Source organism: Ischnura elegans, chromosome 2 (genome assembly GCF_921293095.1).
Source record: "Ischnura elegans chromosome 2, ioIscEleg1.1, whole genome shotgun sequence".
Taxonomy (NCBI): Eukaryota; Metazoa; Arthropoda; class Insecta; order Odonata; family Coenagrionidae; genus Ischnura; species Ischnura elegans.
The window spans coordinates 43,738,556-43,763,037 of NC_060247.1; the positions used below are offsets into that span (position 1 = coordinate 43,738,556).

General features: G+C 37.0%; 1 protein-coding gene across 1 annotated transcript in view; it reads left to right on the forward strand.

The window, feature by feature from the left end:
* Nucleotides 1-477: 477 nt before the first annotated feature.
* LOC124153656 (gephyrin) overlaps nt 478-24,482 on the forward strand; it is a 34,738-nt gene continuing 10,733 nt past the window's right edge. The window contains exons 1-9 of the mRNA XM_046526954.1: nt 478-1,076; nt 1,192-1,328; nt 1,454-1,641; nt 4,108-4,378; nt 14,353-14,477; nt 16,493-16,643; nt 19,055-19,251; nt 20,699-20,815; nt 21,237-21,401. Coding sequence (XP_046382910.1) covers nt 1,043-1,076; nt 1,192-1,328; nt 1,454-1,641; nt 4,108-4,378; nt 14,353-14,477; nt 16,493-16,643; nt 19,055-19,251; nt 20,699-20,815; nt 21,237-21,401 — 1,385 coding nt within the window. The 5' untranslated portion in view covers nt 478-1,042. The remainder of the gene's footprint in view (nt 1,077-1,191; nt 1,329-1,453; nt 1,642-4,107; nt 4,379-14,352; nt 14,478-16,492; nt 16,644-19,054; nt 19,252-20,698; nt 20,816-21,236; nt 21,402-24,482) is intronic.

Below are 24,482 nucleotides of genomic sequence, written 5' to 3' on the forward strand. Positions count from 1 at the left end.
TGGTGGATTAGTGGGTTGAAAATTGGGATGCTGATTAAAGAGTCTTGGTTTCACTTCTGGTTGAAGACTCAAAATGCACCAAAACAGATGTATGCGGAGTAATTAGACCCAGGAGTTAGCTTTCTGACCCTAAAGGTGGGAATTAAAAGATTCAGTGACTTGGTTTGGATCGAGATCTACCCTCACCTTCATAACCAACCTTTTGGAGCTAGCTCATGCGAATTAGGAAGTACTTTAACTCGATCTTTAAAAAAAGGTAATAATTAACGATTATTTGAATTACTTGAATTTTACTTGAAAAAATTGTCCTCAAATCTGTTTTATTCAAACCTTTACAGAAATTTGGAATTGTTTAAGTTTAGCGCGCTAAACTCCTCTGCCCAATTGCGAGAAGTTGGTAGAAATCTCATCACCGCACTTGGCGCTCTATACCGACGTCGCTTGGAGCCCTTGGAGCCACTTTGGGCGGCGAAGTTTCGTACTAATTGTATCAACCGGTAGGTCTAAAAAATTGTCGTCATGCTGGTTGCAAACTGCAACCGGTATTTCTATTCTTTTAGTTGTTTTATTGTAGAAATGCCACTAAAACCGAGTTTAAGCATTTTCAACGGTTTAAATTAATTTTTGCATCTAATTTCAAGTTTATTTTGTGCATTAGCTTATTCTCTGTGCCGAATTCGATGTAACATTTGCAATGACACACCTTCCAAAGATTACTTTCATAGCCTCTTGTGTTTTTACCTGTGGAATGATTTATTATGTCCATGCTGCACAACAAATTGAACGCGAAAAGATGCAGGTCAAGGAATGGGTCAACAAATGATAAGGAGATCCGATAGTAAATATGCCGCAAGCAGAAGTCGTACGTGTACGTTCCAAGGAATAGTTTGTTAGTATTACGTAATTCGTGTTTACTCTTCGTCCGTCGTCGTTTACCCTTCGTTAGTAAGTGTAGTAGTTAATCCAATGTATAAGGTTGAATTAATCGTCCTTAAGAGAATAGAGTGCCTTGTATGAGGTATCGACTTGCTCTCTCTCTGCCATGGATTCATTGTTTCGATTTGGTGTCTTAACAGGTAGGTGTACCATGTGCTGACCACTTTGACTTGTGTTTCACAAACTCTGGAATATTATGTACTTTTGCGAAATAGTTTTCATTTGTTGATGGTGATTTTGTTTGCTATATTACAGTGAGTGACAGTTGTTATTCTAAAAAGGCCTTAGATCACAGTGGTGATAATCTCGAAATATTCATCAATCAATCCCGGTCGTTAAATGGTAAAGTGGTCCTGAGATATTGTGTTCCTGATGATGAGAAGGCCATAGGTGTAAGTACTTTTTCTTTCTGAGACTCATTGCTTAGCACTTTCCAAGTCTTGCGATTACATAAGTTTGTTTTTCCTTAAGTTTTTCTTTCGCAAATGAAGTGTTCATTGCACCTGTATGCTTTCAGAATATCCTCGTCGATTGGTCTGATAATCGTGGACTTGATGTTATCGTCACTACTGGGGGTACAGGCTTTGCGTCCCGTGATGTTACCCCAGAAGCCACGAGAAGTATCATACAAAAAGAAGCAAATGGGTTATCAATGGCAATGTTTAATTACAGCATGCAGAAAACTCCATTTGCCATGTTGTCACGGTTAGTGATGTTAAAGATGATGTTGAACTTTCATGAAGATAATTTTATTTGTCACCTTAGTCTGAAACCTGGGTTGTTGAAATCCCATTTATTTTTTCTCCAGTGTAAATGTTTCCGGTAGATATGGTTTATTTTATGAGACCAAAGTAATCTAAAACTTTACTAATTAGGTATAACTTCCCAAACTGTTTGAAGTGTATCGTCACTGTTTGAAGATTAATCTTTAAAATATCTTTTTGAGCATAATGTAGCTGTTTGCTAACTTCTCTTTATTTCTTATATTAGTATCATTAGAATTTCTAATTAGGAAATTTATATGGCTATATTAGCAGGTACAGGTATAATTTTCTGATTATACATGTATTTCATATTTACTGTATCACATTGTAAAAGTTTCCGTGAAGTGAAAGCTTATTAAAGTAATAATCCATTTGGACAAACATTTCTTCAGTATGTCAGCATATGGATTGGCCATGTTTCCATTCTCTGTGATGGGCATCTATTATATTTGTGAATTGAAAATTTTTGGTTTTATGTGGTTTACCTAATTTAATATTTAGAATGATTTAGAGTTGTGTGTGCAGATTTTTGAGGAATCAATTTATGTTGTAGTTCTCTTTGTTGCTGCAATGTCATATGTGAGGCCACACCCTAATATTTTCATTTGAATTTATGACACAACAAGGCTTCTCCACCAATTCGTTCAAAGGCAAAAAATTTAATCTTTGGTATATTTATTTTTTCCGTGTGAGCCTGTTCAGTATTAGGAGTGATTGAAAAGTACAGTAGGCCGATTGTAGGATTGCATATGGTATGCTCTCTTAAGGAAAATATTTTAATGCCTACGTTGTCCCTGATACCATAGCCTGCATAAACTTAGCTGTTAATATAGAGAATAATTGTTACCCTCTATTTTTGCCTAGGAGAAATCAAATTATGTTATTGTTATTATGTCTTAAACTGGTGAATATTTGATATTTATCTTATTTATTGTCATACTAATGCCTGTTTTATATATTTTCTATAATTTCCCCCTCCTAATACCCCAAGCAGCAATCATTTTGACTTATCCAACCAACCAGTTTGGCATTTTTTTCTTGTTTTAGAGTTACCTTCTATGTTTTTAAAAAGGAAATAATGCAGTTTTTCATGCTAACTCTAATTTTAACTCTTGTATATTTATCAAATTTTAAATTAATTGCTTGAACTTTAATGTTACCTTAATGATACGCTGATTTAGCATCTATAGTTGCAGAAAATTAGTAGAACGCAGTAAAATTGTGTTAAAATTTGTTGAGCAAATGTAAAGATAGAGTTTCCATTTTAGGCTATTGAAAACATTAACATGTTTAAATTGCTGTGAAACATCTGTCCAACTGTTCTCTTTTTTTCATTCCACAAAACACATCTATCAGTTTTTCATCAGTTGATGTATATTTCTGCATGTGTATTGTTGAATCATAACCAATTGTCATACTTTAGTGCCCTTTTCATTGTTTTATCTTTCGCATATGTTAAGACTATGATATCACTCTTGGTAATTAGCTTTTGATATATATATGAGATGCTTCAGGTCCTCTTGTCTGATTCTGTTCATTCTTTTATCCACCTGCAATTTTGTTGTGAAAGAGTAACTCCACATAGAAATGTTTGACATAAGTTTATGCCTCATCATCATGTGTCATCAATACTAGGATTGGTTTCATGCAGCTGTCTGCTCAGCTCACTTTTCAGTTAAATGTATCATATTTACAAAAACTCATTGATTACTTGTCCTATGTTATTCATTCGAAGCCTTTGGCTGTCATTGTTCCCATTAATTTGTCTGTCAACGTGAGACCATATTGCCTCCAAATGTGGCCATAGCTTTTACAATCTTCTGAGAGAATTTAAATGACTTCTATGTATTTTCTTTTGTTCACTGGTACATGCTAAATTAGCTCTTCGTCTTATTCTAAGCCAACTACTTGTCCTCCAAGAAGCATACCCTTGGGTATTAGGAAGCTAGAATTATTAATCTCTCTGATACAGTGTTGATTTTAGCTGTTCAATTATTTAGTTTTTTCCTATTTCATTCATTATTTCTCTGTAGATATATGCAACAGTATCTTTGTTTATTGTGACTTGTAGACAACCTTAGGGATCCACAATTAATTACATAATATGATTTAGTGTCTTCCTGGATTATTTGATAAAATGCATATTTGTTCAGTATTCTCCTCTGGTTGAAATTCCGTGTAACAATGAGATTCATGGACTACCTCATCATCTGCCGTATAGAATTCAATGTCTTGAAGAATTCTGTATTCCTTATGACAGACACCATGATCGTGTTCGAAACTCAGGCAATGATGGGGAACATAGATCTCAGAACCTAAAAGAATTTGGTTGAATTTATGTTATTTTTCCATTTATATATCTTGTGCAGTTAATAACTCATTTTGTCGTATTTTATTCCATGTCTAGTGGTGTTTGTGGCATTCGAGGGAGGACTTTGATAATGAACTTACCTGGCAGCAAGAAGGGATCTCAGGAATGCCTTGAGAGTGTGGTAGCAGTTATACCTCATGCAGTGGATTTGCTTAGGGAAGAAACGAGGAATATCGAGAAAATTCACATGGAAATCCAGTCGCTGGGCCACGACGAGCTGGTGAGGAGTGGCAGTGGAGGCCACTCCTGTTCGAGACATCGAGAGGAGCATCACTGCCACAAGCATCCCTCTGTCGAGAGAAGCAGCGTTAGTTGAATTCATTTTCTCGATGTTGCATGCAGATCACCTTAAAACAGAATTCGTTTTATCTTTCAGTAACAATGGAATTGTTCACTCAGACCTAAAAGCAGGCATTCATTATAAGAATTTAGTTGGTAGAAGGCAAAGATTATTCACAGCAAAAATGAAAACCTTGCTCATTCAGCCGTTCACTTGTTAAGTGTTAAATAAGACAACTTGATAGTTAGAGACCACTTTGTATGAGTTGGTGCTACCTTCAATTAAACTTAATCATCAATCATTCTCAATTGGTTCTTGCATAGATAACTGGCCTGGAATTTTGAGGTGAATGTGATATTTTGTTGAGATGTCCTGTGATGTTAGCATGAATGGTGCATATTCGTGTTTATGCATGTTAGTAATTCAAGTTATGTTTTATGTGGGCTGTCATGGTCTTGTGAGAGCTTATGAATGCTCTTGGAGCTATTTCAGTAGTGAAGAAGATTCCATCTTTGATGGTTCATATTTGCATTGTTAATTTTCAGTGATATACAGTAAACTCTTGATTTTACGAATTCAGTGGGACCGGAAAATTGGCACTTCGTAAAATCGAGTTTCGTAAATTCAAACCTTTTTCATAAGTCACGAAAAAAATGTTCGCCTTTGTTTCTTCCGCCGTTTTTTGTCTTTAGTGGTCTTATTTAAATGCTTTCGGTGGTTATTCTCGGTATAATTCATAGAAAAGGCTTTTTGCTATCGATTTATGATGTGAAGAATCGTTAAATAATTATACCACCATAAAATTCCCATTTCTTGTTCATACTTCAACATCAACGATCGCTAAAGAAATTCCCGACCAGTTTAGAAAACGTAATCAAATAATGAATTGCAATGCTTATTATAAGAATTGACAGTTATAAATTTGTGGTTAGGAGCCAATAGCTACTATTAAGTATGCAAAAGATAGATATTTGTTTCTGACACCCACGGAATTTTAGCGGCAGCCGGCCTAACCGCAATTTATGTCGCCCTTTATCGCTCAGTGACGAGAAAAAAAGAAAAACAAGGGTCTTAGCCCGTTTCCAAAATAACCTTCGTAAGTTAATATTTCGAGTTACTTCGTATTTTCAGCAGAATGTGCTCTATTTTCACTGAGATTCAATTACGATCATAAATAACGTAGGATGTGATTATCTTCTGGCGAATATTTGAAGTAAATTCTGTTTGAGTTCTCCGTCCGACTACTGTGTTCCATCATCTTCGCAGACGTTGCCATAAAAGACTTAATTCTTCATCAGGACTGTATTCTTCATACCGGGTGTGAGGTGACCTGTTCATATAGTATGTTTCTCTCCTTTTATGCCGACAGGAGCAAGGTTCCAACCGGAAAACGACAGGAGAAACATCTTACAGTATCGGAGAAATATAGATAGAAACGTTATTATCCACATTGGTTGTTTTCCTACAAGAGACGTTTTATCATTTCTCAACATGGTTAAGTATTGGTTCGCTAGCGTGAATTCCCAAAAAATGACACGCAAAAACCTGTACCGTCACCTCATTTAGTTTTCGTGTTCCTTTCTCCACCGTATTGAAAGTTAGGCAAAGGATCATTGACATAGAGAAAAGATTTTCTTAGTTTTAGCACTAAAAAATAGTCGCGCCATAATCGTAAATAAATATAGTGTGGAAAGAGCAAAGAAATTAATTTCAATTGAAAAGTCAGCTGAGAAGAAGAGAGACAATTATAAGCGCGGCACCATTTTCCCGATAGTGGAAGATACTTCTTCCGCCTCTCTCCGGTTAATAACTTCCCCCCGTTGCAGGTAAAGATGAACCATGCCCTTCTCCACAATCGGGGAACGTTCCCAGTGGGTGGGGTGAATAAGAGTGGGATGGGGATTGCCTGAGGGAAGAAGTGTGGTCAGCACAAGGACTGGTGAAGGGGGCAGGACAAAGAAGGGTGGGGAAATGGCCTTCAGCTCTGCCTCAGTCTACTTTTGGGGGCCGTATTTTTTTGCGACGCACACAAGCTCAGTCTCCTCAGGGAGAAAGTGAATGGGAAATGCTGGGGAAGGAGGGGTTTGGGATGCGTAAGGTGGGTGTCAGCAAGATCAGCCAAAGGCGGCAGGAGGGAAGGGACGGCTTTGGAAAGACAGAACCCCAGCATGGGAGAACAGGGAAGCGCGTGAGAAGAAAGTTCATGGTTAGACTTGGAAGTGCGTCTTCATTACGAGAAGCCTGAAATATAAATTGGTGGTAAATAGAGCCCAGTACTTAAGATATTTAAGTTGTTCATTCACAAAGGCCAATATATACACGAAAAGATATTATGGCGCGAATTGCATGTATCAACGTCCATTTCGGGATGTTATTAATTTCTGTTCCCATTTATAAAAGTAGCAAATAGATTTGAAAGAATGATAATCATGAATAAAAATATCTAAATCGATATCCAAACGCACATGAGCAAAATAGATGAATGTATACATACCGATCCATCGCAAGTAATACCGCTCAAGCTTCTTCCGGTATAGGACTTTAAAATTCTGGATAATGCCTTGGTCCAAGGGCTGGGACTTGCTAGTCGAGTTCGGGGGTAAAAAGAGGACTCGAACATTAGCCAATTTTAGATCTTCCACGTATTTATGAACGGTGGCATTATCCATTATTAAAACAATTTTGCTGTTCTCTCCAGTAATTTTTCTCTGTAGACGTATAACCGTTTGCTGGAAAATTTCTCGGGTCATCCAGCTGTTTTTATTTGCATGGTAAAAAACGGGGAGGGCTTCCAATTTTACATGTTTTAAGCACCGTGGCCTTTCAAATTTCCCAATGACAACGGGCTTATTTTGTCCGTGCCCGTTTGGTTGACGCACAGCCCCACAGTAACACGCACTTTACTCTTTTTCCCCCCATGGCACCTTTGCCCTTTGAAACCCAGGGTTGCGTCAGGTAATGCATTAAAAAATAGCCCAGTTTCAGGGGCCAGCGAGGGTGAGCTCGTCGAGGAAAGGGTCCCGGATTAGGGACCCTTCGAAGTGCTTCGGCGAAAAGTAGTCAAGTAGTCTTCGAAGTACGTTCACAGCAGTGCAAAGGGTTAATTAGGGGTGTACGAAATACTCCGCGCGACCTTCCTGACATATTAAACTACGAATTATTGTCGATGCTATGTTTACGAACAGGCACGTAAATAGGGGCATAATGTCAGCCGCGACATTTTTACCTTAACTCCTACTCCCCCTAAATTCCCACAGTGAGGTTTTTGGCGACCCATTTCTCTCCAAAGTTGCATTATCATTTACGATTTCGCACTTTTGATGGACCACAGTTGGAAGCGCTGATTTTTTAGCTACTTACGCTGGCGTAACTAGTTTTGTTGACAAATTTTTCGCCGTAGTTCGTATAAACGAATGCCATTTGCTCCTAGGGACCGAGCCGAGGTTCGTAAATTCAAAAAATTTTGTATAATCGAAACTTCGTATAATCGAATAGCGCCATGTATTTAGCATAGGCTTTTCACCGGGACCGCAATATCACTTCGTATAATCGAAAACTTCGTAAAATCCTGCTTCGTAAAATCCAGAGTTTACTGTATTTCCATTCATAATTCATATTTTCCATAGATTCTTTCAATATTTCAATTTTTTGCTTTCTTTCTAAATATTTATCTCTATCAATTTTATACTTATAATAGGTAAACATTTTTAAAGACTATCCATTAAGTTAACTGTAGATGACATTACCAAGTTGTTCCGAGTGACGTCCTTGTGGCTAGGCAGGTAACATCTTTGTGCTTTCATTCTTACTGCCTAATAAAATATGCATGCCAATGAGCCAGTTGGCTCTATATAGCTGGGGAATTCCAATCTCTGTTGTGTGACTTATTGTCTTAGAAATTGTGTCACTGTAAAGTTAATTTCATAATTAAACATAATGTCTTCGATTTATACTCGAACTGAGATTACAAAAATTACCATGAAAATTGGGAAGAGTCACATTATGCCCCTGTTGTATTTTGCCTAAAATTTTCCATGGCTTAATGCATACCATATGAATACATATTGCATTATGAGAGCTTTTGAAAAAAAATGGCTCAGGAGTTTGACAAGCATCGCAGTGCAACTGGGCATGCGAAGAGAGGATCGGAACTCTTCCCACTCACTCTTATGGAATGGTGAATTAACTGAAGCATTAATTTCAAATTTTGGATCCAGATCCTATGTCTTAAGCAAATTTGGATCCAAAATATCTGGTGAAGGGCAATATCCGCACGTATTTGGATCCGAGGTATCTGATCGGACCATCCCTAGTAAATGCATATATTTATTATAATCAACAGTTAAGTAGTATAATAAATTCTACACCTGCTGAGAAAAACATTTGCAATGAAAAGCCGCTATCATTATTGTGACTTCCAGAGTTAATTTTGAATTTACTCATGTAAATGAAGGGTTATGCAGTAGACTCTCTTTATTAAGAAGCTCACGGGACCGAAAAACTGGAGGTCCCTACCAATGAAGTTTGTATGAGCGTTTCTTCTAGGAATCATAAAAAAACGGTGTATAAGAAGCATGATTTAAATACGTACAAATATATATAAACAGGGAAATTCGTTTCAGTTTCTCAATAGAAGAATGTGGCATGATGCAATCGAGGGTTAATCTCTTCCCGAATACTGTAAGTCGATATACGAACTAGATGTGTTCCGAGACCTTGTTCAGAAGTTGATAAGCCTACAGTCCAGCCACTGAGAGTTGTCTGATGACAGGCAGAATGGTCTAGGTCGGGGTAAGGGGCAAGGTTGCCAGGTAAGGAAGGGAAATGCCTACTTCACATGTAAACAAAAGGGTTCCATGAAGGAAGGATCCAGAAGGGACGATGAGCGTGAAGGACCCAAAGGAAGAATCACTTGTTTTGGTGATTCAAAGAAAGGGCTTGTTTTGGTGGATCAGGCTTATTTCAGTGCTCCATATGCATTTGAAAATGTTGTATGACTAGGCAAGGCTGCGAGGTGCATTTGGGGGACAGTGATTGGCTGCAAACCGTGCTGGCACAGGGTTTTCCGCCCCTCCTATTTTGCCGTCATCAGACAACTCTCGCCGGCCTGACTGTATGCGAGGAATCGAGGAGTACAGTTATCCTGCAGAATGCAAAACTGCATCACAATTGTGCACTAACTCACAATTGTGACGAACCGATCTACCTGAGTGTGCGACACATCTGGAGCCGAAAAAATAGCTTCCTGCGGTAATGAGGAATGGGCAAAGTGCTGAATAGTTCCTAAATTCACACCAGATTCTATGATGCTTTGTTCAGATTGTGCCCAAAGTGCGACTTCCTCTACGCCACACCGCGCAGCATCAGCCAAATCGAAAGGTGCCAAATTCAAAATTTGAAATTCTTGAATGCTCGTACTTCTGAAAGTTTGTAAATTGAATGTGTGTGGGAAGAGGACTAACTGTATGTCCTAGCGGTTATGAGTGGGTTACCATGACTCCACTGGAATGAAGCTTTTTATATGATTTTGCGTGTACACTCAATGAAGAACCATAGTTGACGCTCTTGGGCACAGTACAGGAGAAGAATTTAAGCATGGTGCAATTATTAAAACTTAGTGTTGTGTACATCCATCTAAATGCCATTGCTTATTCGTGGACCTTCGTAATAAAGTTCATTTTCTGACCGCTGGGACCAGGACTGAGGTTCGTAATTTCATAAATACGAAAATTTCACAATAACATTTCTTTTATTATAGCTTGGATAGGCCTTTTTGTCGGGACCAACAATTTGCTTCATAGTAACGTTGTTCGTATTTACGAGAGTCCACTGTAATGATTAAATTGTAGAAATGTGATTTTTTTGTTCATTATTTGGACAACAAGTTTAGAGGAAAACTAACCAGCAGTTGAAATTATCGAAAGTCAAGAAATAAAATTTTACATGTCATTGATATCTCTCTCAATTCATTTTGTCCTTTTGCCCAAAAATGAAATGAAAAAAAAATGTGTCTGAAAAAGTTTACTGAAAAAATTTACATGTCAGGGAATGACAAAGAGTTGATAAGACTTAGTTGGATACTTAAATACTCAGGCAGCATGTATGCTGCTAAGTTAACAAGGTAGCCTTCATGATTTTCCTTTTATCTGATGTTTTTTAAGAATTTTTGGTAGTAAGTAAATTCTATGAAGTCATACCTGAGACAGCGAAATCGCAATTAGGAAATGCATGTACAGAATTTAAGATTGTGGATTTGCATTAGAAAACATTTGAAGAAAAGCTCAGAACAGAGGGAATCACATACACCAGTGACTTTTAGGCATTCATCTAAGAGAATCGCTAATATTCTTTCTTTAGCATTGAATAGCTGATGGAACACAAGTGATCCATTGTGCGATTTTAAAATTTGAAATGAAATTTTAATTCTTCAAATCCTCTGTATCAAAATTTTGCACTCTTTTTCTAGCTTCAATAAATAAAACACTCTAAGACTGTCAAGAGGATAGAAAAAATTAGGTGTGAATGGGGACCAAATTCAATCCTTTCATCAAACAATTTAGAGCTCTAACTACCATGCAATTTGATTCATCATTTTGCACATGAAAATTTGTCACTATAAAACTCTCATTGTAAGCATCTGTAATGTGCTTCTGTCAATATTCAGTGAAATCTCAGTTCTCAGACACATCTGACTTAAGGACACTATTGAATTCCCTGGAAGAAGGATATGCAATTATATAAAGATAGAATTCCTAGTTCATGTACACATCCGAACAAGGACTCTTTATTAGCACAATTTTACTCTTTTACGGACACCAATACCTGGGATTTTCTGAACTATCTCTAAAAAATTGAGTTTTTTTAAATAAAGTTAGTTTTTTATTGGATTTCATTTGGATGGCTGCACTATAATACTTGCAGGGTAATGTTAAGCGTAAAAAGGAGGGATTCTTTGGGTCACCTCCGACTTACACATTTTCGAGGACTGTTAGTGTCTGTAAATGAGGGGTTTCATTGTATTCATTTAATTTGTTTTAGAAAAGAATGGTTCGTTTCTATTGCTTAAACCTATGTAGCCCTTGTGCACAACAGGTTGAGTTCAAAAATTGATAATGAAAGCATCAAGCTCTGACAGGGGTTTAGATCATTTTTTAGATCTATTAGTTGTTATCTCCTTCAATTTTCATTTTTCAATGAGGATGAGTCAGAAGCAAAGGATTCCATCAAAATATATACATACCTAGATCTTTCCTGATCAAGTAGGTATCTATGCTGTTCTGTTAGTCAGTCATAAATTCTCCTTCATGGTCGAGCTTAAAGCACTTCATTGGTCTTCTTAGTTTTTACCTCAGAAATTGTACAAAATTTAGAATACCAGGGCTTTAATGGAAATAGGTATTTATGTTTTATGTGGGGACTGTAAAAATTTATTTGGGTTTTTATTTTAAAAAGCAAGTCATCTGCACATTGACTTTACTATTACAAGGGTCCCACAGTTGCAAAATAGCAATAATCCATGAAAACCCTTATTTTCCCAAGCATTACTGCAAAATAGTGCCAAGTACATAGTTATAATAATGGTGTATAACATGGTATTTGGCCATACTGACAGAAACAGCTAAAAATGTGAACTTTGATGTAAAAAAGACTTGCAGTTGGTTGGACACTCATGGACGGAGTAGGATTGCTCATGGTCTGAGTGGTTCTTCAAGAATCTATCTCCTAAGGATGAGAATACTGATTCGGTCGCTTGTGCTTTCATCCAATACCTCAGTGGAATCACAGGGAGGATATCAATTCAGACCAGGTTTGTATGTGGAAATAAAATGGCCAATTAAATCAGGCCAGTAAAATCCCACCAGAGATTTACGAGGGCGTGTACGAGGTCCAATGCAGCTGTGTGAAATCATGCGTATGACATACCAAGAGAACCGTATAATGTAGAATAAAGAACATTCTTTAGCACTGTAGAATAGACAAGAAGAGAAATCAGCAATTGCTCAACATTTCTAATGAGAGCTAGGTAATGTAATCAACTCTGATTAACCGAAAATCCTGGCCAAAGAGAAATGATATTTCTTAAGAATAATCAAAGAAGCAGTGGAAATAACCAACAGGCTATACAATATGGATTGGGAAGATGGCTGCACTCTTTCCAGCACTTGGGAATGAATGTTTCTTGACCTGATGAACGCTTCCCATGCTTAGTGGATAGGGGACCTATTGGCAATGACCGTGTTGCGCTCTCAGTCTGGCAATACCATGTAAATATCAGACACCTTAGAAGCGCTCTCCACTTTAGCCTGGCCTGAGGATGCCTTCAGTACAGTAGATGAAATATCACCATCAAAATGACAACGCGGACAGTACCCAGAAATCTACCCTACTGAGAACCTGAACACATCGAAAAGTACATGCTCAAAAATGATAGAACTTCTAATCTTGTTTGGTTAAATCTGTAAGAATGCTACATGGAAGCCTACTCATTTTATTCAACTTCATTTTGCTAATGACTCTGGAATGAGGGGTCTGAGTACCATTTATGAAATATGGTGGTTTCCTATTATTTTTTATTGCCTAAATCAAAATATTATTACTCCTGGAGTACGTATTTCACACTTTAAAATTTGTTAATGACGATATCTATTTTTAGCGATTATCGTATTTCTCCGAATATAGTCCCCCCCCCCTAATTTTGAGGCTTCAGTTTCGGGAAAAGTTAAAAAAAAATGCTTTTGAATATAGTCCCCCCCTTCACTTTTATCACATGCATTTTTGGAAAAAAGGGGGGCTATATTCAGACATATATGGTAAATGAAAAGTGAAAATTTTCAAGCGCGCGAAAAGACGACGGCTAAGTATGAATGCTGGGAAAACCCTGTGTGACGTCATTCTGGTTCCCGCTGTCGCTGTGTGAGGTGACCTTGGGCCGAGGCTTTGAGCGCTGATACAATGCAGGCTGCTAGCAGGTAGCGCTTGGCTTTAATAAGGATTATTAATACCCTATCAAACGAAGGAAACTTTCCAACATTAGGCAGTTTTAATAGGTGATTATTAAGACATGTTTCCCTGAGCTCTGTGCCTCATGCATGCATTGGTAATCTCAGACGATGTAAAACTCCTGACTACTCATATAGCATCTGGGTCCCAGTGACGTCACGTGGAGTGGCATCACATGGGCGCCAATCTGGCCTTTTTCAGATGAGGTTAAAATTGACCATTAAAATTTGTATAAATTGGGATTTCAAAAAACAAATAATTTGTATATGTATTATGAATACACTAATGGTGGGTAACGAATCGCAATCAATGCCTTTCGATTTCTTTGATGAAGGAAACTACCCTATTGATGGATATATATATGAGGAGACCATAAGCCTTTGGCACCTAGCATGTTCATATGATGACAGCAAACATTCGTTGCTGTGCATTAACATCTAGTGCATATTATTCAAATTGACATAACATGCTTTTCATAGCTATACAATAATGCTTATAAGGTCTTTGATGTGAGAGATTTAATCAATTCAACTAATATTTTCTCATTTCTATGTTGCCACCTTTTTTTAACTGCTCCTTAGAAGATTATACCATAACTATGCATGAATACAACTATTCTTGAAAAGACCTTATGAAAAACTACATAATATATACAATGCATTAAGATTCATGTGTTAAACAGATCCTTTAATTGTCTGCATATTTGGATCCCCATATCAAAAGGCTTACTTACTAAAACTCTTCAAGATCTTACCCCTTGGTTCCTTCTGGGTTTCCATGATTTTTGGCACTGCCTGCCTATTATGCGGTCCGTATTTTAGAGTGCAATGATTCTTCCCCATGGCTTCATACTTATTTCAAATGAAACTAGTGTTTTGATCAATGTAATGCATTTAATAAACCATTCAGCCATTCAAACTAGCTATAAAACAGTGTCCTTATTACTTTTACTTAATCTAACCCCTTTCTGCCTATCATAATTAAATCTTTTGTAATTACAGGTAGAGGATCTAAAAGTTGCAAGACGTCCAAGGAATTCTCCTTATCCCCTTATGAGTGTAGCTCAGGCACAAGAAATAGTGCTGAAACATGCTGATTTACTTGGAACTGAAGTAGTTGATTTCAGGTATGTCCCATGTTTTTCATAGGCTAAAGGTCTTGCTATATATTCCCCATCCCATCTCCTTGCCATGCTATAATTTGCTATCTCATATCTCCAAGCACTAAAGGATAAGATTAATGTTTAATTCAAATGTGAGTAAGTGGATAGTTTTTCTGTGGCCAACATAAACATATGCAGGCGCACAGCTAGGAATTAAGAATAGGGGGATTTTAGGAGTCAAGATTTAAGGATAGAGGTTCTGGGGGGGTTTATCCCCCCAAACCCTCCGTTGCTGCACTGCTGAACATGTGTACCTCTTCATGATTTTATTCAATTTTTTCAGGAACTGTATTTTGAAAATTGATGGGCATTGTGCTTGACTTTGTTTCACTTTCGCCGACAAATGCATACTATACAACCTCATTGAAAGTGTACACACTTTGGTTAAACTCTCGGTTCCTGTCTGCTACAGCCCTGATCACCACTATCAAATCCCAATCTGACTTTTCCTTCCTAAATAAATCCAAGGTAGTCATCACATAAGTACAAAGGCCATTCAGAAAGTTAATGACCTTTCCCAGAAATATCACTATTTTTCTGCAGTAAGATGATATTTTTAGTTACGATTCTCTAAGTGACATTCTACCAAGTTTCAGATACATATGTATGTGCATTAAGCTACTTTTTTGGTGACATATTTAAGTGATCAAGATTTTGTCTTTCTGGAAATGCATGCAACTAAAAGTTGAGTCACAATTAAATACTTTGCTCAAACCTTTTACCTCAACAGGCATGCAAGAAAAGTTTACTCTCCCACTCAAGGTATTCTTCCTCATCCTAGAGTACAGTAAAAAAGTGAGTGGTTGAGTTTTAAGGAGGCCATATTACCATTCAAGACTTTAAGTGTTTGTTATGCTAAAAACTAATACTTCTGGCAAAATAGCATTAAAACTCCTCCTCAGATGGAAGATTATTTGTCTTTCTGACATTGAAAGATGTGTATTTTTTGTCTACTGAATTTAGCATCTTTTTTCGATTCACTTTATGGCTGCTGTATTTATTAAGTTGTGAAATAAACACATGCAAATGAAGTCCTAAAAAGAATTTTTGGAATTTTTTGAAGTCTTACTGCTGAATTATTTAATGTGAATAATAAAGTACATAATATTTGGTTCAGCATCACTAGAGGTATATGTAGTATCATTGCAAACACTGAGTGTAATTTGATGAAAGTACTATGTACTAAGAATGAGAAGATAGATCCATTTAAAGGAAAAGTCATTGATATGGTTTCCTGGGAAAATTGTAATTTGCTGCTAATTACCAAAATAAGGGTGTAACTGTGATTGAAATGTTTAAATTAAAACTTTATTAATGGTCCAATTGAAGGATGCTATTCTGGTTTGAAGTCCAAATCTGATAAAAAATAATGTGCTCCTTCATCATGATGATGCACCTGCTCTCTATTCCATAGTCATTTCATGTAACTTGAAGCAAAAATCATTAAGTAACATCTGAAACTATTGATCACTTACAAAAATAGTCTTTGTTAGACAGATTTGACTATCTGTAGTTAGTACATCATCTTCCCAAACCTGAAATTATGACTTGATGGATGGAGATTCACTTAAAATTATGTCAAACTTCTGGTTAATGCTTGTTTAATAGAATTTAACTAATTTTTACATATTGAGGTTATAAAAAGTAAAGATGTTGTGCAATATGTATTGGCTGGCAAGATGTCAGATAATGCTTTGCTCAATTATAACAAAAATACGGAGAACTCCTAATTTTTCTATGACATCATGACCACTTTTCTAACCACCCCTTTAGTCATGAGCTTTTAACTCTTACAGTCATGGGTGAAGTATTCATGTGTGGGTCTTGTTGATTCTAAATATCTTGGCCTTATTCTTCAGGCTAAGAAATACTGATGGGAAAAAGAAAGATAATGTATGGTACTGTTTGTAATTTAAGGGTTATCATTGGAGATGTTACCTGTAAAGAACTAAAAAATATGGGTTTGCATATTTCCATAGGGAGGCCGTAGATAGAGTTCTAGCTGAAGATATTTATGCAAAGGATCCTCTCCCTCCATTCCCTGCATCAATTAAGGATGGCTATGCTGTCCTTGCATCTGATGGTGCTGGAAGAAGAATAGTGGTGGGTGACTCAGTCGCTGGCCGTAAGGTAAGCAAACTTTTAACGTATTTCATTATTAGTCCTACTTATTATTCTGAGCTTGGTAATATTTTTGGATTACCGCCACCTGCTTTTCCATAGAAATGTGCCTTTCATTCTTATAATGTAAGGACTTAATTTGCAATGGAAATTCCACTGAAAATGGTTGATTATACAATAAAAAAATATTCCTCATTCTGAAAATTACAGTGAAAGCAGTTCTTCTCTAAACTGTGTATTTCTCGTAAAATTCCACTTTGAAAATTGTATAGTAATCTTGCGCTCCAAGCGACCCGGAATATATTACGAATTAAAAATGAGCGGAAAGAAAATTAACGCGGCCGCGGAAGAGCGAAATACAAGCTCACGCGCCCGGTACGCGTCAATGCCGAGCAGTAATTCTGGTGACTCACCGCGACGCATTAGACAGCGTTATTGGATAACTTGTTGCAGGAAAACCTTGAATGTGGGTCTAATGCAACAATTTCGTTAACTTAAACACGGCCGCTGGCTGGGACCGGGCCGCCGTTCACGGCACGTCCCACAGCGTGGCAGAGAGTCATCTCGTCTGAAAGCGGCCTGAATTTCACGGCGTCGTGACGTGAGCGGCGGCCGGCTAAAAGTCGTTTCGTCAAAAAGCGGCCTCAATGTAGCACTGCCTGTATTTTACGCCGTAGATGGCGCACCGCCGGGCCGGATTGAAATGGGCGCCGTGGTGACCACGGCGACCGTCAACGGCCAAATGCCGTCAAGTGCGCGATTCGATTCGTGTAAAGACATCCATAGACACGTATGGTTATTTGAAAGCACTAAGCGCTAGCAGTTGAGGGAAGGGAAGGAAGGAACAGAAAGGATAGGAGGAGAGGGGGTTCTTATTAGGGGATGGATCGGTGGATATTTGGCTCTCCACTGAGCTACAATGCAAAAAAAATCATTTTGACATTGGCCAAATCTAATGTCTAATTCTTCAGTTGAGAAAGCGTCTCATTCTAGATGTTTCAGGATCGATAAATGGGAAATAATTTTTCAAGTTTCATTGAATCTCATTATGTTGTTAAGTGTGCTTCTTTCACTTCCTTTCCTGACCGATTGGCAATAGCTGTGATCAAAACTAAATGATTTTGTTGTATCTAGCTGCTGTCCTACCTTCCCTCAACACCTGGGTGAGGGTTATCGAAAGGGAACCCGTGACATTAAACATCAGTAGTGATACACATAAATGTGCCAAAGAAAGGGGACCCGCAAAACGACAGCTATCATTTGAGCACTCAGTCACTCAGTCAAAGAAAGCAAAGGAGGAGCTTGTTGTTGCTACTACAGAAGCATTATAAAAGGCTTTATTTAGTGTTGAGAAGCTTGACAATCCAAAAAATCTGGAATGGCTCTCGAAGTATACACATCTGAGGTAGTGGGAATTTGCTGTTTGCCGATCATATTCACCAAGACTACATATTTGAACCATTCATATATGTACCTTGAACCAATAAAAGTTAAACCATTTCTTTCATTTAGTTTTATCAGAAATTTTGTACAATCCAAATTGTGTTAAATGTTATGTAATATGCTTAATTAAAGTATAAGTATTCATGAAACGTGCACCATGAAATAATAAAACGCCTATAAAGGTGGGAAAATTGTAGCATTATAATAACACCGCCAAGATTTTCTATAACACCGAAAACACATGGTTTTAAAACGAATTTTTGCAAAAAATAAAACCACATTCACGGACCTCTAGTAATGAGCCAATGAATGTGACTTATCTGAGGTACTACCAGCAGTGATTATGTTAAGGGCAGGCAAGTCAGTGGTATCCCTTCTGTTCTCTAAATACTGAAAATAGCAAAATGATGTGTCGTGTTCGAAATTACCTTGACATGAATTAGGCCTTAGAATGATTAGCCATCAGAAAGAACATTATCTCAAAGACAGATATTTATTCTCAGAGATGGTGGTTGCATAGGCTTTGTTGGAATATTTTCTCCCTTAGTATGTTAATACTTAGTTCAACATTTTTTACTTCAGAACAGGCTTAACTTCTTGAACTCAATTCAGTTCATAAGACTCTTGTATCGCATATTTCTCTAGAACTATGTGGCTAGTGAGCAGGCGTGTGGCACAAGGCAGTCAGTGATAATTGCCTGTAATAAATCATCACTTTATCCAATTTTTCTGATTTCATATGCAAAATATTCTTTGGATTGACCAAGGCTGGAGGGAGGATATAACAATGGCAAGTTCTCATCCACTTTGACCAAAGAGCTCTGTCCTAAAAACTGATACACATGTCCAGTTTCATTATTTGAACAGACTACTTAATCATTATATTTAGTTAAAATTTCTGGATTGCTTGAGCTTAATCTGTAGTCAAAATATTTAACATAATGCGTGACCAAAAAAATATCCATCTTTTCCCACAGCCTGGTATGGGAGATCATGGAGGAGGATATCTCATGCCAGGAGAGTGTATGAGGATTAACACAGGTGCTCCCCTGCCTCCCGGTGCGGACAGCATCGTGCAGGTTGAAGATACAAACTTGATACGTGAAGCTGATGGTGGCCGTGTGGAGCTGGAAGTTGAAATATTGTGGGCACCTGTTCTCGGGCAAGATGTCAGGTAACTTTGTTTCCTTTGGTCACGCTTGTTTCTTTTAATTATATGTGTACTTAATATTATCAAGTATATAAAAGCTTTAAAGTATTAACCCTTTCGCGCGGCATGCCGCACCTGTGCGGCGAGGATTTTCTTCCATAAACAACGAATGCCTCACCTGTGCGGCATGAATTTTCCTTCCCTAACCAACAAATGCCGCGCCTGTGCGGCACAGGTCGAAAAAAGTGACCCTGGCAGACACAATAGACCCACGGTTGCGGTCGCCCTTCGAGATCCGCCTTAGCGCGAGCCCAGTCCCTTCTTCGGCCGCTCAGGTCGACCCTTTCCTATCCTCTCCACGCGGTCAACTACTGATATTTGCAGTGTGTTTTCCAAAAAAATATTTGTTGCTTACTTTTGAAATCCAATGCTATAAATGAATTCTCCTTTTTTTGCTGACCACATGGAAATTTCAAACAAAAATCTAATGTTAATATCAACGGAGTTATAGATCAACTTGTAAATGTACTAAATCTGTCTATATCAATGTTAGAACTTCGTTTAAAATTTCTGCACGCTCAGAAAAAAACACACAATTCATTTTGAATGTAAAAAAATCGATACGAGCAACAAATATTTGCATTAATATTTTTGCCAGTTGACCACGGACTCGTGCTAGGAAGGGGATTTTAATCCTTCTAAGGTCTGGGACAGAGGCCAAGGAAAGGGATCGGCCCTTTCCTTGGCCTCTGTCCCAGTTTGGTGAGAGTTGGGTCCAAAAATGTTTAGGGAGGGAATCACTGCCTTCAGTCTACGCGAAAAAGCTTCGTACAGGGGAGTAAAGAAAGCTTTCAAAATACTCGTATTGAGGAAGAATATCCCTCAACGAAGGTCCGGCGCGAAAGGGTTAATACTTAAAAAGGTAGATTGCAGAATCAATTATGTACTTGTATGTCCTATCTTGTTGCTCAAATGGACATGGTGCTTCAATTATCTCAAAAAATGTTTTACATTATAGCTCTCCTTATTCTTGTTTTCCAACAATTAGGTTGTCTCATCCATAGGTCTGTCATGAGGATTTTTAAAACTTAACATATGATTCTGTCTTTCCTAACTTAACGTAAATGGACTAACTCAGTCTTGTGATTGAGTTCATATTTTGAGCAAGAGACTTTCAGATATTTTTCACTTAATTAGTGCATTAGTCAGTGATATAATCAGTGGCAGTAGAAGTATGTATTACTAAATTATATAGTGTGCACATTAACATTTCTCCTCTTTCCTATCACCACTCTTCTGTTACATTCCAACATGAGAAGTTAACTATACCCATACATGACATATGTTATTCCACTAACTTTTTAAAGAAGCGAAGCCCTTATCCATCATACTTTATCATTCATGACTATATTCTTTTCTTTTATCTCCTTCTAGCATCATTTTCATGCCTTACTTTTAATTATTTTTCCAGACCTGTGGGAAGTGATATTGCCTGTGGAGAGAGGGTTCTAATGAAGGGTTGTGTCCTAGGTCCATCCGAATTAGGCCTACTGGCTACAGTTGGTGCTACTTGTGTTCTTGTGTTTAGGTAAGAAATTAAGAAATGAGAATAAATAATTCAATTTATTAGCTTGTACTATGCATTCTTTGCCTCTTTAAATAGTTTTTAAATTTATTTTCTTTACTGTCACTTATATTTTGTGTCAGTATTCCCTTTCTTTCTCATTTAAAAATCAATGCATACTCTTAGGAAGCTATAATTTAATGTAATTCATATCCATATTTTACACTGAGGAATCAGAGGAAATTTTGGAATAGGTACTTTAGAATGTTTACAGTAATGGTAATCAATTTTTGTTCATCTTCTTGAAAAAATCTGGAAAAATATGGAATCTTGAAGTGATGTGGAAAGTCTCACCAAATGAGAGAATTCAGTCTCTATATTTAGGTGGCTACCATATAGTTAAATATTCATATGTGTATTATTTTTTTATATTAATGCTGAATAGGCTTCCCATAGTGGCCATCTTATCAACTGGCAATGAATTACAAGAACCTTGGGATGGACCCCTTCATCCCGGCTGTATCCGTGATAGCAATAAGACATCCTTAATGGCACTAATTGGTAACAAGAGTGGATTTCCAATATTGGATGCTGGAATCGCTCAAGATAGGTAAAACATTGCTATATTTTTCAAAATTTCTTTTTTTCCTGCCTGTGTGAATTGTAATTGCATGGAGTTTTTAAAATTTCATATTAGTGTAGCTTATAGATGAGTTGGTAATATGTGAGCAATTTTGCATGCATTGAGGCTTAATACTTTAAAGTTAATCAAATGAGGAATATACACAATATTTTTAAAGTACTAGAATAAGAAGGTCCCTACCTCAAACGTACTTGCCCAAAGTTGATGTAGGAGCTCAAATGCAAATTTGGCGATTATAATTGCCATTTTAACATCAGACTGCAGATTGTGAATATGTTGGGTTGCCAAGGCATTGTTGAAACAAAGAAAGGGGAATGTATGGGGAGGTTTGGAAAGACATATGTGAAAATAAGTTGATTAAATTGAATTACAGACATTAATTGGTTTTAAATGAGGATTCTTATGATTTACGTAGATTACGTAAATCATAAGAATGATGAAATTTGCTCCTTAAGACTCTGAAGTAGCACCTTAGCCCTAAGGACAAAATCCATTGACTCCCGAGTTCATTTGTTCAGTTACTTATAAAGTAATCTCTGAGGCATAGTGTTATGGAGGTTTTATCAGAGATATTTCAAATTATTTTACAAATGTATTTTTTATTTCAGAATGGGAAGATACCAGCAATCTCTTTGTCAAATAGTGCCCGGCACTGCCGATTATTTTTTCCAGGACACAAACTGGCAATAAGATATTTTTCTTATCCACTTATGCTGTCAATATTAAAGTACAAAGTATGACAAATGTTAATTTTGTTTTCCGCAGAAATCTCTATTTATTTGTCTTGAAAACTCATTTCAGAGAATATGGAAAACATTTCCAGTAAGTTTTCTTCTGCATCAAGTTCTCTTTCATATTACCGGAATTAACGCCTACTGCAATGATTGCACTTTCTTTCATGCTGACTGTCACTGTAAATGATAGAAAACATAGAAATCGCCTTTGTTCTTGATGCCTACTTAACTAGTTGCAGTGCAGCCAAACATCAGTGCATTCATTTTCTGTTGGTAAATTGACTTCTTCTTTTTATTATCCTATTAAAGCTTAACAAATAAGCGAATTTAGATTTTTTTATACTAAATGCTCAATGATTTACCAAGTTTATACAACTATTGATTTTAAATTTTTTATTCCTAACCCTATCACATGAACTAGGCAGATACTTAATGTTAAGTATGGTAAAATGATTCAATTTTATAGGGAATAACAAGACAATCTCTTAAATGTGAATTGAAATTTTTATGGCTATCGCAGGTGCAGAAAAGAAAAATTGGCATTTTCATTCTTAAGTTTCTCACAACAAATGAAATTAGTAGACATTAAAAATAAAATATGCGAATAGTATTCAATTTTATTTAAATTAAAAGGTGATTAACTTAAAAAGCAAATGCCAAAAGTGCTTTTGGTAGTTAGGTTTTCATAGACACACAGTGAGAAAAGGCAATGTCAAAATTTAATTGCTCACAGCAGTAAATGAAATAAGAAAACATTAAAAATATAATATGGGTATATTAGTTAGTTTCATTGAAAATAACAGAAAAAATCCATCATATAAATTGAAAATGTTAGCATCTTGGAAGGCAAGGTTAGTAATTATAGGAACTTCCAAAATAATATTTCTCACAGTGCTGCATAATGTTAGAAGATACCAGATATTTAATATGAGCATAATGTACAAATCAATCAGGTCCTATCAATCATCATTGAAGATAGCAAGATACATAGTGAAATAAAACTGGAAATATTACAGATGGAATTGGAAAATAATTTATAACATGCTGATTTCACAACAAATAGGCATTTAAATGCTAATATTTAACAAATAAACGCCACTTAAGATAGGAAAACTTATTTATTACGAATGAAATCTAATTTGTGTACACTCCAATGCATACAGCTATCAACTGCATTAGCTAGCGGAAAGTCATGCGTGGAAATTAGTTCACCTACTACATATTATGATGAGATATATGTGGTGTGCATTATCTCTAAGTATGTATAGGGCTAATTCTGTTGCACACTCAGGAAGAAAAAAACTACCGGAAAGATGCAGCAGATAGGAATATGTCCTTCACATGACTCTTCGTTGTTAAACCCCCTCTCCACGTTGAGGTCACTGTTGGATTTGAGGGGGACATGCACTACACTACTTTCTACACCACAATACCTGAATTCTGCAATTCAATCAAACATTATTCATACCATTCACAAATGCATACCAATTCACGTACTCCCTCAATCACACTTACATTCATTCGCAAGCAAATTCTATCATTCATACCAAATCAGATTCTCTTTTTGTGACCGTACTCTATTCTTTTGTATAACAAAATCTATTACTTGAATATATCAAATCAAGAAGTTAAATACAAAATAAATTACCATTTTTCATGCACAAAAAATTACATATTCTCGCATGTGTACTAAATTGCATTCTCAAATTCACGCTAAAAACATACTCTAATGCACACTAAATAAAATACTCTCACTCACACTCAATATCACACCCATTCACAATCAATACGCTCATCATCATTAGTCAACAATCCTAAGATTGGTTTGACGCAGCTCTCCATTTCTCTCTCCTACCCGCTAATCTCTTCATAGCTACATATTTATTCTCTTTTACATCCTTTATAACCTGTCCTATATAACTCATTCGGGGCCGTCCCTTGCCCTTTTTTCCTTCCACTTGTCCTTCAACGATTGTCTTCATCAGACCATCGTGCCTCAAAATGTGGCCAACTAAGTTGTCCCTTCTTCTGCTTAATGTTTTTAGGAGGCTTCTCTTTTCTCCCACTCTCCTTAGTAGGGATGAGTCGATTCCAAATGTCGATTCTCGATTCCACCGATTCTCGGGCACGGAATCGGAATCGAGAATCGATCGCCTAAAGTCGATTCCGATTCCATCGATTCCAGGAAGATAAATGTTTTGAGCATAGACTATAAGTTTGGGGCATAAATGCTGCCACACACCTAAGCGGCCGCGGTGTCAGCCTTGCCCGCGCGGAGGATACGCCCCGCACGCGGGTGCTGCGACAAACATAC